The following is a 15635-nucleotide window of genomic DNA, read 5'->3' as shown; positions in this document are numbered from 1 at the left end:
CAACACTCCGGCCATTTTTTTAACCCCTTCAAAATATAGGATTTGTCGAAATCTCAAAAATACGCATCTGTCTCGGCGATGACTTCCTCGTTTGAACTAAATTTTTTCCCCGTGAGACATTTCTTCATGTTAAGGAACAAGAAAAAGTTGCAGGGAGCCAGATCGGGTGAATACGAGGGGTGCGGTCGCAATTCATGCAGTTTGAGGGCGACAACTCCGGAAGAATGTGCTGGTGCGTTATCGTGGTGAACCTTCTTTTTCGCCAAATGCGGCCGGGATTCCTTGAATTTTTTTGTGCAAGCGGTCCAATAACTCACTGTAGAATTGCCCCGTGATCTTTCTTCCTTTTTCTAAAAAATCCATGAGGCTGACGCCGTTCGCATCCCAAAAAATCGTTGTCATGACCTTTCCGACCGATGGGACTGTTTTCGTCTTCTTTGGAGCAGATTCGCTGGGAGGTATCCATTGTTTTGATTGTCGCCTAGTTTCTGGTGTGTAATAATGAATCCAGGTTTCATCAACACAAAAATTCCTTTGGACCTCGCTTAAATTGCTCCAAACACTGCTGCGAAGTTAACTAACAGCCGCATTCGCGTGTTGTCCATCGTGAGAAATCGCGGCACCCATTGGGTCGAAAACTTTTTCATCGTCAACTTATCCTGTAAAATACTAATTGTCGTTCCGGTCGACACACCTATGACTTCTGTTACTTCGCGCACTTTCGTTCGTCGATCAGCGAGAATCAGGTCGTGGACTTTTTGAATGATTTCCTCGGTAACCACCTTTGCCGGTCGTCCTGGTCGTTCCTCATCAAAAACGGATGTTTGCCCACGTTTAAATTCGTTCAACCATTGAATTCTAACTGTGGCCATAGATGGTGAAGCGTCCCCATAGACAGCATCCAACTTTGCTTTTATCTTCTCGCATTTTTTCCCATCCAAAAACAAACAAAAATATTTTGTCTGTAAAGTCGGTTTACTGACGATAGCTTAACGTGACAACGTCATAAGAAAATACTGATGGAATGGTTGCAATTTTCAAAACAAAATTTTAATTTTATTTGTTTGATAGATATTTTGTATGGATATAGAGAAGGAGGTAAATGGAATTGCAATGGAATAGGTCGAGTTACATTTACACAAACGTGCAAAATGACGAAACATTTATCAAATTCATGAAAGATATCTTCAATTTCGATTGTGCATCAGACGTTAATAAGTCAACAACACTAAGAGGCACCATCATCGATTTGCCTTTTTCAATACACTTTACACTCGAAACACTCCCTTTCATTTCCTACTTTTTCTATCATCGTCCTATTCTCAACAGAGAAATGGTTCATTACCATGCACACAGGAAGAAGGCATATGCAAATACAAGTATGTGAATTTATATACAAATGCGCATATACATACATATTTATGTATGCTCACTCAAGTAGGAGACCGCCCGCCAGATGTCGAACGTTGCCGAACGCGGGAGCTGATTGTGCTCTTTGTCGTTCGTTCCGCGCTCTCGCTTGCAGTTCCAGCAAGGCAACGCCGCATTTTTCGGTGCGAGCAGCCGGCTACATCGAATTATAAGTCGTTATCACGTCAAAAGCGAATTACCGACCAATACTGCTCTTTTCCCTTTTCACGAAACACGTCTTACTCGAATAGCTGCCAAATCCAAACTAACCTATCAATCAGCCTGAAATTTGTTTTGCCGTCGTTTGATAGATGGCAGCACACAATGCTAATACCAACTTCCCTCAGGAACGCCCTCTGTCATCAAACAGGGATACTTATTGGATCACCCTCGTGTGTAAAATCCGCCAAACAGTCGATTCATGAATGCCAAATTGTTGCAAATGAAGAGGTATCGATGTTGAGGGTTGTTCAGCAACACTTTGCGCTATAGCACTGATATTCTCAAAATATTGTCAGCAACACGTCCAGCTTTTGATCCGCCACTCCTTTTTCTATTCTCGACTGAATAAGTTTCTTGAAATTTTTTTACCAATCGTTTAATTGTCGAATCGGCGGGATGATTATTTCCAGCAAAATAACTCCAAATTGTGCGATTTGTTGTTCTTAAAAATCGACCATTTTCATAATAAGTCTCAATAATTTTAATGCATTGTTGGTGGTGGAACTAGACCAACAACAATGTTTTGTACGTTTGATTGTCAAACCAAAGTATTGGCCTTGTTTTATTCTGGGCTGACAGCTAACTGGACACGGCGAAAGAAAAAAAAAACAAATCAGCTGATTTACCGATTAATAGATTCGCCTTGTTCTTTGGTGTAAAATTGTACATCGGCCTACTTGACAAATGTCAAAGATGCGTAAAAATAACGTACCGTCAATTTAAGGACCCTTTGTATAGCTCCTGTTATAAATATCAGGTCAGTCCATAAGTTCGTGCGTTTTTTAAAGGTGGTTTTAAAATTAATAAAAAAGATGTTTCAAGTATTTATTAATCAATAATATATTTACCTTCATTATTTACAATGTCTTCCCAACGTTTAGGCATATTTTTAATACCCTGCTCGAAAAATAGTTTGTCCTTGGAGCCAAAATACGCTTCAATATCCCTTTTTATAGCTTTTGAGGAGTAGTTCTTGTTACTCATATGGGATTGAAGTCCACGGTTCAAAAAACTTTCATTTTCAAGCCTTTGCAGCAGCTGTAAAACACACATTCACCCTCTGCTGAAGGTTGGCGACGGAAAGTATATGCGGAACCCATTTTCCCAGCTTTGAAAGCTTTCCCAACTGAACCAGGTGCCTGTGAACTGTTCCATGCGATGAATTTAACCTCTGATCTATCATATCGACTGTCAAATTTGGCTCAGCTTCCACGAGTTCCAGCAATGAGTCCGAGTTAAAGACTTCAGGACGACCAGCGCGCGGGGCATCCTCCACGTCGCAGTTATCACTTCGGAATTTTGAAAACTACTTTTGCGCAGTCCTTACACTCACGGTATCCTCTCCGTGAACAGTGTTTATTTCTGCAGCAGCAGTTGTTGCACTTTTACCACTTTTATAAAAAAAATACAAAATATGCCTCTTATACGCGATCGGAGATTCCATTTTATTTTTTAACAACACGTGCTTCTATCCGCGATTAAAATCCCTTGTTGAATGCACAAATATCAAAGAAAATATAAATAGTTCCGTTATATTCCGCGAATAATTGTTTGTATGTAAAAATCGTACAAAAGTGAAATTATGGATAAAATACGCACGAACTTATGGACTGACCTGATATTTATTCGGATAAGTGATTTTGTGGGAAAGCTTTTTTCGTTTTTAAGCTGAAGGCTTGATAATTCGGCGCGTGAACTTCTAGAAACATTTAAAAACAAATATTTTTCGTATTCATCTTAAAATTGACATTCTTTCTTGCAGTCTCATGGTATTAGCTGAGCTCTTCAGCTTGGCGCTCTACTTGATTTCGTTGGCTGTGCTGCATGAGTACTTCGGTAAGTTCCACTGCATTTTACAATTGTTAATTTGAATCCTAATCTCTCCCTCTCTCTTTCGCTCTCTACTCACAGATTGGGAGTTTATCTGGTCGTATGATTTCCTCTGGAAGGTCTCCATCATTACGCTTGTTTCCTGCTTACCGTTATATATTATAAAATTCTTGCGCAAGAAGTGCTCACCGCCATCATATTTAAAGTTATCGTAAACAGACGCGAAGAAAAAACAGATGATTCGTTTTTACGCACTCAATATTCGTTAAAATTTTCTTCTTCTTCGTTTTTTTTTGTAATATACCACTAAGCAATTTTAGCTTTAAGTTGACCCATGTTGTTGTTAAGATCATTTAATTTGCCTTTTAAGTTTTATAGATATTTTATACAAAAACAAAAAAAGAAAAATATGCATTTGAAGAGTCAACTAATTTTGTAAGAAAATAATCAATAATGCTTGCTTGAAAAAGTGTATAGCAAAGAAAAAAAGCTCGTATTTTGTTTAACCAATCTCAATCTCAGCAATTCTCTTATATTTTTCTGCTGATAATAATTTTTATGTTTTATGGCGGAGACACCCTGGTCTTCGGCCGAAGTCCAATTGCAAATATTTTCATTGCTCCTTTGCCTTAAATGATGATTGTGTTACTGTTAAACAAATTTTGTGTTTATTTTAACAAAAAAAAAAAACAAAAAAAAAGAAAATAGGCAAAAAATAAATATGTGAAAAACACTTCCTGAGTCGCTCATACTTCGTAAACAATTCTGAAAAGCCAACATGCATGAGTGAGCTCTTTCTATAGAGAAAAATAAAAGTTGAAGCAAAAATTTGAAGAATTTGTAAGATTATATAAATCAGACTGTGTTGTTAGTTGGTAATGTATGTACGTCGTAGGTGACTTTTAATAATAATTCATAATAAATGTATTAAATATAATATTGGCAAAAATGTGTATTGACGACTGGCAAGCAAAAGTGTCAACTATTTTCAAATCAGTGTTAATATAAGAGAATATATTGTTAATTAATTACATAAATTAGGTTAGTTGCATTGCATGAGGCGGTAAGAAGGCGAACGAAGAAAAGGTTAAATAGTTACGAAGCAAATAAATAATAACGAGTAGTGACAGACGGCAAACAGTAGTTGCGAACAAAATTAAAATATTTTTTTTTTTGTTTAAGTTAAACGAGTGGCTTATGTAGCAAATTACAGTTAAGTATTTATATTACAAAATGACATATACAAAAGTAAATAAATCAAAGCATTTTAATTCACAAAATTGTATAGGTGAGAGCTGAGCGAGCGTCCCATGCACAACTTGCCGGAGTTGATTAAGTTGTTCAAGCAGTTGAAGAAACATCAAAACTTAACTTAGTTTGTTTTGTACTTCGTTAGCGCGAAGTGGCTTGCAAAAAATGCCGCATTTGGCGTTAAAACAGATGGTGAAAAGATGTCAAAGGTGAGCTACTTAATCGGGTCTGAGCGAAACTGATAGAATCAGCTGATGGGCTGACGTCACTTGCGGTCACAAAGCAGTTTGTGTTACGAACAAAATGAACCAATGACACTTCGTTGCCGTCTGAGCAACGAATGATTGGCCAAGTTGTGAATATGTGTGAAATGATCGTGCAGTGCTCGGCTGCCGAATGCACAAGTGACGTAGCAGTCAAAGGTCCCCTCACCATTTTTTTCACCTTAGCAAAATAGCAAACCTGCAAGAATGATAGAATACCAGGTTTGCTGTTGTTGTTGTAGCAGCATAAACATTCCCCATACTTACATACGGTGAATGCTGCTGGAGTGACAGTCCTTGGCCGGATATAAATCCGGGTTGTTTCGGTAACGTAGAACCGACTGTCATGGAAACGACCATGGTCGACCAGGTCTGCTCGTTAGGTATGGTGGAAAAAAATTTTTTCAAGAGGAACTTTGGATTCCACGTCACTTGACCTGTGTGTTGTTGATTTGTTGATCACTACCACAATGAATTGGCCATCCGTGGATCAGCAGCTCCCCCCACAAGGGCCAGAGCCAATAATCGGAATCAGTTCCGCAGGAATCATGAATTGGATCAGCGATTATGTACGCAATCTACATAAAGAGCGATGGTCCGGTCTACATAGAATGCTGAAGAACTGCAAAGTATTTTGTGATAAGTCCGAACAGAAAACTGTCAAACTTTCTACTAAAACTTGGAACTAAAGACGTTCGGTTGATGGTCGATATCATTACAGGACACAACCTATGGGGTCAGCATATGGTCACCATTGGAGTCTTTGAGGACCCAATGTGGCTGTCGTGCTTGGAGAAGGCGGATAGCACTGAGCACTTTCTCTGTCAGTGCCCTGCCTTTGCTAGAGCACGGCTACGAGTTTTGGATTCCGATGTCGTGTGAATGAGTAAAATTCTTTCCCTAAAACTGGAGGATATTTACAGATTTGCCAAAGAATCTGGAAAGCTCTCACAGGACTAACTACCTTTGTCTCTGTCTCTATTATTTCCTATCTCTTTCTCTGATTATTTTCTCATTCTCTCCTTGACTATCTACCCCCTTTCCAGAGCTTTAAATACAATGGGCTTTTTAGCCTGAGTGTTTTAGGAGCCACCAAATCTCCTGGTGCTCCTTGGCTCGACCTTTTCAAATTTCAATTTTCACCACAAGCTAAATTTTGTTAAACTCATCCCAAGTGACTTCAGTACATCTGCCAAATTCGCTCAGAGCCGAAAAATAGTCTGCTACGTTGTAAACCTTTAGAAATCTTCACCTTTCACCATGGCAAACCTGCTAATCTATCGTCCTTGGATAAAACACTCGAGATTTTTTCACCATGACAATTCGCCGTGCCGCACTGCATTCATGGCTCGTGAACATATGACTCTGTGTTATCACAGGCTATTTGACTAAAGTGAAAAAACATCCCTGGTGTGTTCGCGCTATAACAAATATTCAACCCAATTCGCTGTGTTAACTGTGGGTCGTTTCGGAAATAGAGTTTAATAATTGTTTCGGGAGCAGCCAGTAAACGTTGTTATAAGTGAAAAAGGTGCGGTGTTTAGACAAGGCTGCACACCTAACACCCCTCTCCCTTTGGACTCAACCTGCCGAAAGAGCATGTTTTCTGGGTTTACCGTTAAATGAGTTGGCCGAAGACGATCGGTGACTACATCGCACTGACAGGGTCTAGTAAGCTGCTACAACAACAGCAACAACAAGTGAAAAAGATATTACATTTCAGCAAGGCGAATTCATGTGAAGGCCAAGACGCATCCATTAAAGGTGGTGGCACTAGACCAACAACAATGTTTTGGCAAAGTAGAAATTGAAGAATGAATTTACCTTATTTCATTCTGGGCTGACAGCCACAAGGACGCGGCGAAATAAAAAACAAATCAGCTGTTTTACCAATAACACCTTTAGTAGATTCGCTTTGGTGAAGGCAAAATAGAAAAAAGAATTAATCAAAAAACAATTTATTTGTCGTGTTGAAATTATTTAAAAACTTTAATAATAACTTTTGAATTTAAATTCATTACAAAATTGGAGACCTTTTTAAAACCTTCGGTTGGGCATCCGGGTCTGGCCTTTTTTCGTCCTGTTCGGTAGTTATTTTTCAGAGGTTATGCCCATAAATCGAAAGAAAATTAAGTTTTAGAAAGCTACCTGGAAGCTCAGGTCGTTAGCTATAATAGAAATAGGTTAAATTCACGCCCAAGCTCGTAAAACTCTTCTGGTTAGACCCGGGAGCCCAACGAAGAGTTAAATTCATTGTAAAATTTCAATTTTCCAATTACAAATTTAATTGCAAGCAAGGTGAATCTATTCAAGGTGATAGCAGTAGTACAAAAACAAAATGTTGCATTAATTTTGTTTTTGCTTTTTGAGCCCAATTGTCAAGATCATTATTTCAAAGGCGAATTGGTTGACTAAAGAAAATCAATAATAAATAAACCTAAACGAAGTTTTTCGAGAGTATTGTTTAAATTTCTCGAAATAATTTATTAGTAAAACTTTTTCACGGATTTATTATTTACTCTTGGGCGCTGAGCAAGAAGTAAAGCCGTTGTGATTTGCAACGGCGGAGGATATGGAATAGCGTCCGGCAACAAATGCTTCCTTCCCCACAGGTTATACTATTTGAAGGCATGAGGTGATCCGCCCACATTCTCTCCATCTCTGTGAATTCCGTGCAAGAAGATCTGCTCCACTTATTTTTTTTTTGCTTGTTTTGATGGAATGTCGAATAAGAATTTTCACTTCATTTTGACACATTTTTTGACATAAGTGCCCGAGGCGAATTAATCAGCTGTTCTACTGATATGACCTTCTAAAGATACGCCGTGAACGTAAGTAATACGTTTCGCAATCCAATTTTGTGCTGATATCCGAATGAGCACGGCGAAAAAAATCAGTTGGCCGACTGCTATCACCTTTAATGGTATTGTTGTTGTTGTATCAGTTTAGTAGTTTCTGCCAGTGCGTTCTAGTCGCCATTCCTCATGTCTATCTCATCTCAACGGTAGGCCCAAGCAGCCGGTTCTACATACCGCAATGATTCCCGACCAAGGGATGCCGCTCCAGTAAACTAATCCTGTCTAGCCCTGCTCTGAACCTCATCACCTTTAATAGGTTCGCCTTGCTTTGAACCGGTGGAAAAAGATTTGAAAAATAAATAAATATTGGAAAATTTATAGACAAAGTCACTTTTTGTATTCCTTTACAGTAAAATATTATATATGAACAGCAGGCTAATCACCTACGGTGTCAGAAATCAAAATAGATAAACGAAACCAATGCAACACTGAGTCTTGTCGAGGCGCTATGGTCCCGAGAGGAGTGAACAAGGAAACAAAAAAAAAATATATGAGTAAAGGGGTACAAAAACAAAAAAAGTATCACATCATTTGATGAAAAAATTCGCGCTGATATAAAATCACTCAACCAGTTGACACCTGTGAGGTTCGTTCAAAAAAAAAGAAAATCTTCAACTGATTGATCGATAAATCACTTCGTGTGCGGGGCGCTTTAGGGTAGTAAGGTTTTGCAAGTTTCAAAACAAAATAAACATGTGTATGTGTAAATTTGCATTTTTCAAGCTTATTTAAGTGTGTAACTAATTAAAAAAAAAAATTTTTTTAAACTTTTTTTTAATTTTTTTTTAAACTGTTTTTAAATTTTTTTTTTAAATTTTTTTTTTTTGCCTTTTTTTTAATTTTTTTTTTACTTTTTTTAAATTTTTTGTTTTACTTTTTTTACATTTTTTTTTTAATTTTTTATTTGTTTTATAAAATGCGCCGTGAGCATAAGTAAAATAAATATGATTATATTACATCGTTGATGGCTGAAAAATTTTATTCCTGACATTTAACAAGCATTTCTGTGGACATTTGACATATTTGACTTATTTGGCTTTAACACTTCTCGCGCTTTGATCAACAAATTCTGATCTTTCATGGAAAAATTCAATATTTTAATCACCTGAATTCACAAATCAAAGTTGTGATTAATGTTGAGCTGTTGATCAATCATTAAAATGTTGCGTTAAAACCGATCACTTTAATCTTTGACAGTTAGAAAGTACTGAACCAATTTTAGTTCTTTTGTCAGAGATCCACAGATTAAATTATTGGGGGTACAACATATAATTAATTTTGTATTTTTTGTTAAAAAAAAACAATTTATTCAAGTTAAAAGTGAAAAAATATTTTACTCAAAATATTGTCCATCGGAGGTGGCAACTTTTTCCCATCTTTCAGGCAATTTATCCATCCCAAAAAAACTTCCCATCTTTTGCGCCGAGAAAGTCATCAAGCCATTTTTTAATATTATACCTTCAACATTGGTGTACCGTATTCCAGAAAGGTGATTCTGCATCGACCGAAACAAGTGGTAATCAGAAGGAGCTATGTCTGGGCTATAAGGCGGGTGAGGTAGAATTTCCCATCCGGCATTTTCCAGATAATTTTTGACCGGTACTGCAGCATGTGGCCGAGCATTGTTATGATGGAAAATCAATTTCTCGTGCCTGGTCGCCCATTCTGGCCGTTTTTCGGCTACAGCTTGCTTCAAACGTATCAATTGTTGCCTGTATAGCTCTCCCGTGATCGTCTGGCGCGATTTTCATAGTACAGCACACCCTTCTGATTCCACCAAATACAGAGCATTACCTTCAAACCATGAATATTCGGCTTTGGTGTCGATTTGGCTGGTTGGCCTGGCTTCACATATCATCTTTTACGCTTTGGGTTGTCGTAATGAATCCACTTTTCATTGCCAGTGACAATACGATGCAAAAACGATTTCTTTTTGTGGCGATTAAGCAGCATTTCAGACATGCAAAATCAGCACTCAACGTCTCTCGGCTTCAATTCGTGTGGCACCCAATTTCCTTGTTTGTGAATGTATCCGGCTGCTTTTAAACGTTTAGAAATGGCCTGTTGAGTGGCTTCCAGTGGTTTTCCAAGTTCTTCTTGAGTTTGACATGGATCTTGATCGAGTAATGCCACCAATTCTTCGTTTTCAAACTTTTTCGACTTTTTCGCTCTTTGTCTTCTGTGTCAAAATCACCACTTTTAAATCGTGCAAACCACTGCTGACATACTCTAACCTCTGGAGCATATTCAGGATAAGCTTCTGACAGTAAATGATGTTCTTCTGTTGCACTTTTCTCTAAATTGAAGAACAAAAGCAAACCTCTCCGCAAATGCTGTTTTGTTGGAACCTAATTTGACATTTTGACTGTAATAAAAAAAATTTGTGTGTTTACTAATATTCACTGTGACATATCAAATTTACTTGATTTTTTGGCGTGCTTTAACATAAAATAGCTGTCACTGTCAAAATATTGACTACATAAATAGATATGAGGTTAGTAACAAATACGAAATTAATTATATGTACCCCCAATACAAAAAAACCTAAATACTTTTGTTGACGTAAAACTTTGCATTTTATATTATTTTTAATAATTCCCATCTAATTTATCGTAAAAATATTCATACATATTTTAAGTAATTCGCTTTTCTATTTCTCTTAAAAATATTCGTACATATTTTTAACAATTCCCTTTTTCATTTACTTTAAAAGCAAAAAAAAAAAATATTCGTGTATAAACCAACAACAACTAAAACGCTCGCTAAGGAAAAGACAAAAACAAAAAAAATAATTAAAGCTTTATTATTTAAAAACGTTTTTATTTTTTTTTTTTATAAATATTCTTCACTTTTTTGTCTTTTCAAATACAAATAATTGAAATCGAATTTCATTCCTTTTATAGCTACGCTGCATGTTTTTGCTCCTTTTCGCTATTATTTTCTTTAATCAACGGTAGTTATCCAGTTATTGTTAATTTTTGCGTTAGTTGAATAGAAAAAATACAAAAAGAAAAATATTAAAAAAAGAATTTTATGAACTGCAAGTCATGGCATACATACATACATATACGTATGTACATAGCTACAAATATGTATGGAATATTTTAATTATACAAAACGCATTTTCATGCATAAAATTATTCAAATCTAATGAAAATTTATTAAAGTGCGAAAATAATTCATTGATATGAAACTAAAAAAAAAAGCATTAGATTTTGTAAAATAATTAATAAACTACTCTTAGTTGCTAAAAGAAACAAATAACGGGAAAATGAGTCAGAAACTATTTTCAATAATAAACTAAAATATGAAAAACTAATCAATAAAATAATTAAAAAAAAAAATAATGATTTTGTTTTATTTATTGCGGAAGCATAAAAGTGACCAAACAGTTGTAATAGCGAAAGAAAATCTTCACAATTTTATCAAAAACGCTACGTAAAATATGCTTTTTGAATCGGCTATAAAAAAAAAGTAATCAATATTTTTTCAAACTTTTTTTTTTATGTCATTGTCATTTATGAATGAAAAATAATATCGTTCAAATGACTGCCACGACTGGCTTTACGGTAGGCTATTCGATCAACCCAATTTTTAAGCACATTTTCGATTGTTTGGGCTCCAATTTCATGAATGCCAACTTCGATTTCGTGTTTTGAAGCATCAGTCGTCTCTGGATGGCTCGCATAGCATTTGTCCTTAACGGCTCCCCACAAAAAATAGTCCAACGGGTTTAAATCACAGCTCCGAGGCGGCCAATTGATATCGGAATTCAAAAACGGTAGCCAAAAGTTCGAGTGTAACTTTGGCAGTGTGACAAGTTGCATCGTCCTGTTGAAACCAAATGTCGTCCATGTCATCCTCTTCAATTTTTGGAAACAACTCGTTGAGCATGTCACGGTAAGGCTCGCCATTTACTGTAACCGCGTTTCTTCAGCCATTTTCGAAAAAAAATGGCCCGATGATGCCGCCAGACCAAAAACTGCACCAAACAGTTACTCGTTGTGGATGCATTTGCTTCTCTACAGAACGGTGTGGATTTTCTGAGCCCCAAATCCGACAATTTTGCTTATTGTCGTAGCCACCGATGTGAAAATGAGCTTCATCAGAAAAGAAGAAGAAGACTCAGCACTTTGGAAATAGGTTTTCAATATTTCCCAATTTTGTTCAAGCGTATATCGTCCCATTTCGTAAATGTCAAACGTTTAAGTAAATCATGAACACATTTGTCATGTCATTTGCGTTACCATTCTCAAAAAAATAGGTGGTTTAAAAAGCAAACGCTATATGGCCCACCCTGTATAACAGCATAAAAATATACTCCAAAGCTTGCTATGGAATAACAGTAATGAATGGCAGCATCCATAAACAAAAAAAAAGAAATTTTTAATAAATAAAATTCAATTCAATTTTTTTTTGTATGAAAAAATTTCTCACTGGAGGTAATTTAATACTAAAAATCGCACTTATGGACAGATTTTGCTTTTATTCGAAATATGTATTGGTAATAGTCGTAGCCGAATGGGTTGGTGAGTGACTACCATTCAGAATTCAGAGAGAACGTAGGTTCGAATCTCGGTGAATCTCCAAAATGAAGAAAAAGTTTTTCTAATAGCGGTCGCCCCTCGACAGGCAATGGCAAACCTCCGAGTGTATCTCTGCCATGAAAAAAAGTCTCCTTATAAAAAGTATTTGCTGTTCGGAGTTGGTGTGAAACTGTAGGTCCCTCCAGTTGTGGAACAACATCAAGACGCACACCACAAACAGGAGGAGGAGCTCGGCTAAACACCCAAAAAGGGTGTACGCGCCAATTATATATATATAATAGAAAGAGATATATATGTACAAGGTGAAGTCAAACAATTCTGGGCTAAAATAGCTCCCTCCGTTGGCCTCGCAAAACACAGTGCGTGATCTAAAAGCTTTTCAAAAGAGTGTTTCAGGACATTTACAAGCCTTTTGGATGACCTCTACGGACGCAAAACGTTTTACTTCCATGACCAAATGCAATTTTCCGAATAAGTAGAAGTTACAGGGCGCCATATCAGGCGAATACGGTGAGTGATTGATGGTTAAAATGCGATTTCTAGTCAAAAAATCAGTCACAAGAGTGGATCGATGAGATGTTGCATTATCATGCAATAAGCGCCAGCTTCCTGCTTCGCGATATTCAGAGCGAATTCGACGAACGCGATGCAACAAACGCTTCAAAACTCCAAGATAGAAAATTCCATTGAAGGTTTGACCCATTACCACGAACTCCAATTCCCTTGGAATCTTAAATTCAAATGAGCATCGACTTGATTTTTGAGTTCTCCAAACACGATTTTGTGGGTGGTGGGTCGTCTGGGGCCTTTCATTTGGCACTTTGACGCTTAGTTTCAGGTTCATGTTGGAAACACTACGTTTCATCACCAGTTACAATGTTGTAAAGGAAGTTCTCGTCTTTTCTCGTCTCTTTAATGAGGTCTTTCGAATGTTGAATTCTGAGCAATTTGTGGTCCTCAGTTAACTTGTGCGGCATGAAACGTGCGCTGACCTTTTGTAAGCCCAAATGATCGGTTAAAATGCGATAAATCGTTGTTTTGGAGATATTGAACTCCGATTCCATGAATTTCCGAATTTACGAACAATTTCGATGCAGTTTTCGGTAATTACTGATTTTGGGCGGCCCGCATGTTCATTTTCATCCATCTCTGAAGCATGTAAACTACCCATGAACCCCGGCACGAGATAGACAATCATCGCTATAAACTTTTTTCATCAGTTCAAATGTTTCGGTATACGTTTTACCGATTTTAAAACAAAACTTGATATTGGCTCTTTGTTCGAAACTCATTTTTGTACCGATGACACAAACATACTGACACTTTAGACGCAATAACTTCGCTACCACTAAATCCAGTGTCACCCACTGTCACTTTCACTGGAAGTCAGCTAAGTAACAGGTGGCTCTAAAGTAATCCTCCTATCAGAAAATGCTATAAATTTTGCGATTGGCCCCTAATGTCAGCTCTGTTTTGACATTTGTGTAGTAAACACATGCGAAATACACGTTAATAAACAAAGTTACGCTACACTGCTCCAGAACGCGGAATATTGCTGACTATTTATTTGACCAATAATCGGTCGGTGACTTTGGCACAACGTGAATTTCGTCGCAGATTTGATCGCCGTCCAACGCCTACTGGTGAAACACTGCGACGTTTAGCCGCTCGTCTCGAAGAGACTGGCACAACACGAGATGCTGCCAGGCGTGGCAGACCCCGGAGTAGCGGTTCTGCAGAGAATATTGCTGCTGTAGCCGAGGATGTCATGGAAGCGCCGTCGACATCGACCAGACGACGTGCCACGCAAATGGGTATCAGTCGACGGTCTTTACAGCGAATTTTGGTACAAGATTTGAAGATGTTTCCGTACAAAGTCCAGACGGTGCATCTGCTGTTAGCTGCTGAACGCCAATCGCGTCTAACATACGCTCAAGCCATCCTTAATCACCACCAAGAGGAAGATGATTTTTCATCAAAAATAATCATAATAAAATAATCATTTCCATCTTAGCGGGTACGTAAATAAGCAAAATTTACGCTTCTGGGGCACTGAAAATCCGCGTGTAACCCACGAAGAGCCATTACACCCGTTCAAAGTCACTGTATGGTGTGCTGTTTTCGCCGGAGGAGTCATCGGATCCTTTTTTCTTCGAAGACGTTGCGGGCCAAAGGGTTACTGTGAATGGTGAGCGCTACAGAGCAATGATCAAGGAGTTCTTTTTGCGAGTTCTTGATGAATTGGGATTGGAAAACATGTGGTTCCAACAGGACGGTGCAACGGCACACACTGCACGTGCCACAACCGATATCGCCTAATTTCCCGGTCGCCTAATCTCCCGTTTTGGCGATTTGCGCTGGCCAGCAAGATCGCCTGATTTGACCGCTCCAGATTTCTTTTTGTGGGGCTTTTTGAAGTCGCGGGTTTATGTCAACAAGCCTCAGACTCTTGCAGCTCTTAAAGTCAATATCTGTCAAGAATGTGAGGACCTATCGCCGGAAGTTTTGGCAAAAGTGATGGAAAATGCCATAAAAAGGGCTCAAATGGCAATCAACTGTGGCGGCGGCTATTTACATGACATCATATTCTCGACTTGATGTAAAAAAAGTTAAAAGACCAAATAAAAATAATCCACAAGAAGAATTAAAGTTTTTCTTTTTTTTTTTTAATTACAGCCAAAAATCATCGGAAGGTTACTTTTGTGCCACCTTGTATGTAACTTCGAACGCACCAACTCATTAAAAAGATGACGCCATTAAAAACATTTTTATGACGTCAGTCTTGTTTATTTTGGACTTCACCTTGTATGTATATACAGAAGAAAACGAGTATACCCACAGATCCGGCGTCTTTCGAGGAAATCCCAGAGGCATCAAGTAAATTAAAAAACAACAAATCTCCTGGGCCGGACGATCTACCAGCCGAACTGCTCAAGTATGGTGCCAACATTATCGCCTGAGCGCTACATCCCATCATGCTATCAGTGTGGACAGTCGACACCATCCCTGGCGACTGGAAAGGGTGTAATTATTACCATCCGTAAAAAGGGCAGCCTGAGCCCATGCAAAGATTGGCGCGATATCACACTACTTAATACAGTACAAAACGTTTTAGCGTCCACCCTTAACGCAAAATTGCGTATAGAATAAAACGTCTTCAGGCCAAGTCGTTCCATCCATGGGTTATTAGGAATACTTATAGAGCAATCAAATGAATGGAGATCACCACTTTATCTACTCTTCGTTGACTTCGA

General features: G+C 37.8%; 1 protein-coding gene across 3 annotated transcripts in view; it reads left to right on the top strand.

The window, feature by feature from the left end:
• The window catches only part of LOC129246899 (probable phospholipid-transporting ATPase IIB), an 89457-nt gene extending 85587 nt beyond the window's left edge, over positions 1 to 3870 (top strand). For all 3 annotated transcript variants that reach the window (XM_054885615.1, XM_054885614.1, XM_054885616.1), the window contains exons 9-10: positions 3395 to 3468; positions 3544 to 3870. In XM_054885615.1, the coding sequence (XP_054741590.1) occupies positions 3395 to 3468; positions 3544 to 3677 (208 nt within the window). In that variant the 3' untranslated portion in view covers positions 3678 to 3870. The remainder of the gene's footprint in view (positions 1 to 3394; positions 3469 to 3543) is intronic.
• Positions 3871 to 15635: the final 11765 nt, after the last annotated feature.

This window comes from Anastrepha obliqua, chromosome 5 (genome assembly GCF_027943255.1).
Source record: "Anastrepha obliqua isolate idAnaObli1 chromosome 5, idAnaObli1_1.0, whole genome shotgun sequence".
In the NCBI taxonomy this organism is placed as follows: Eukaryota; Metazoa; Arthropoda; class Insecta; order Diptera; family Tephritidae; genus Anastrepha; species Anastrepha obliqua.
The sequence above is the reverse complement of the archived record's forward strand: the minus strand, read 5'-3'. Positions and strand labels throughout refer to the sequence as shown.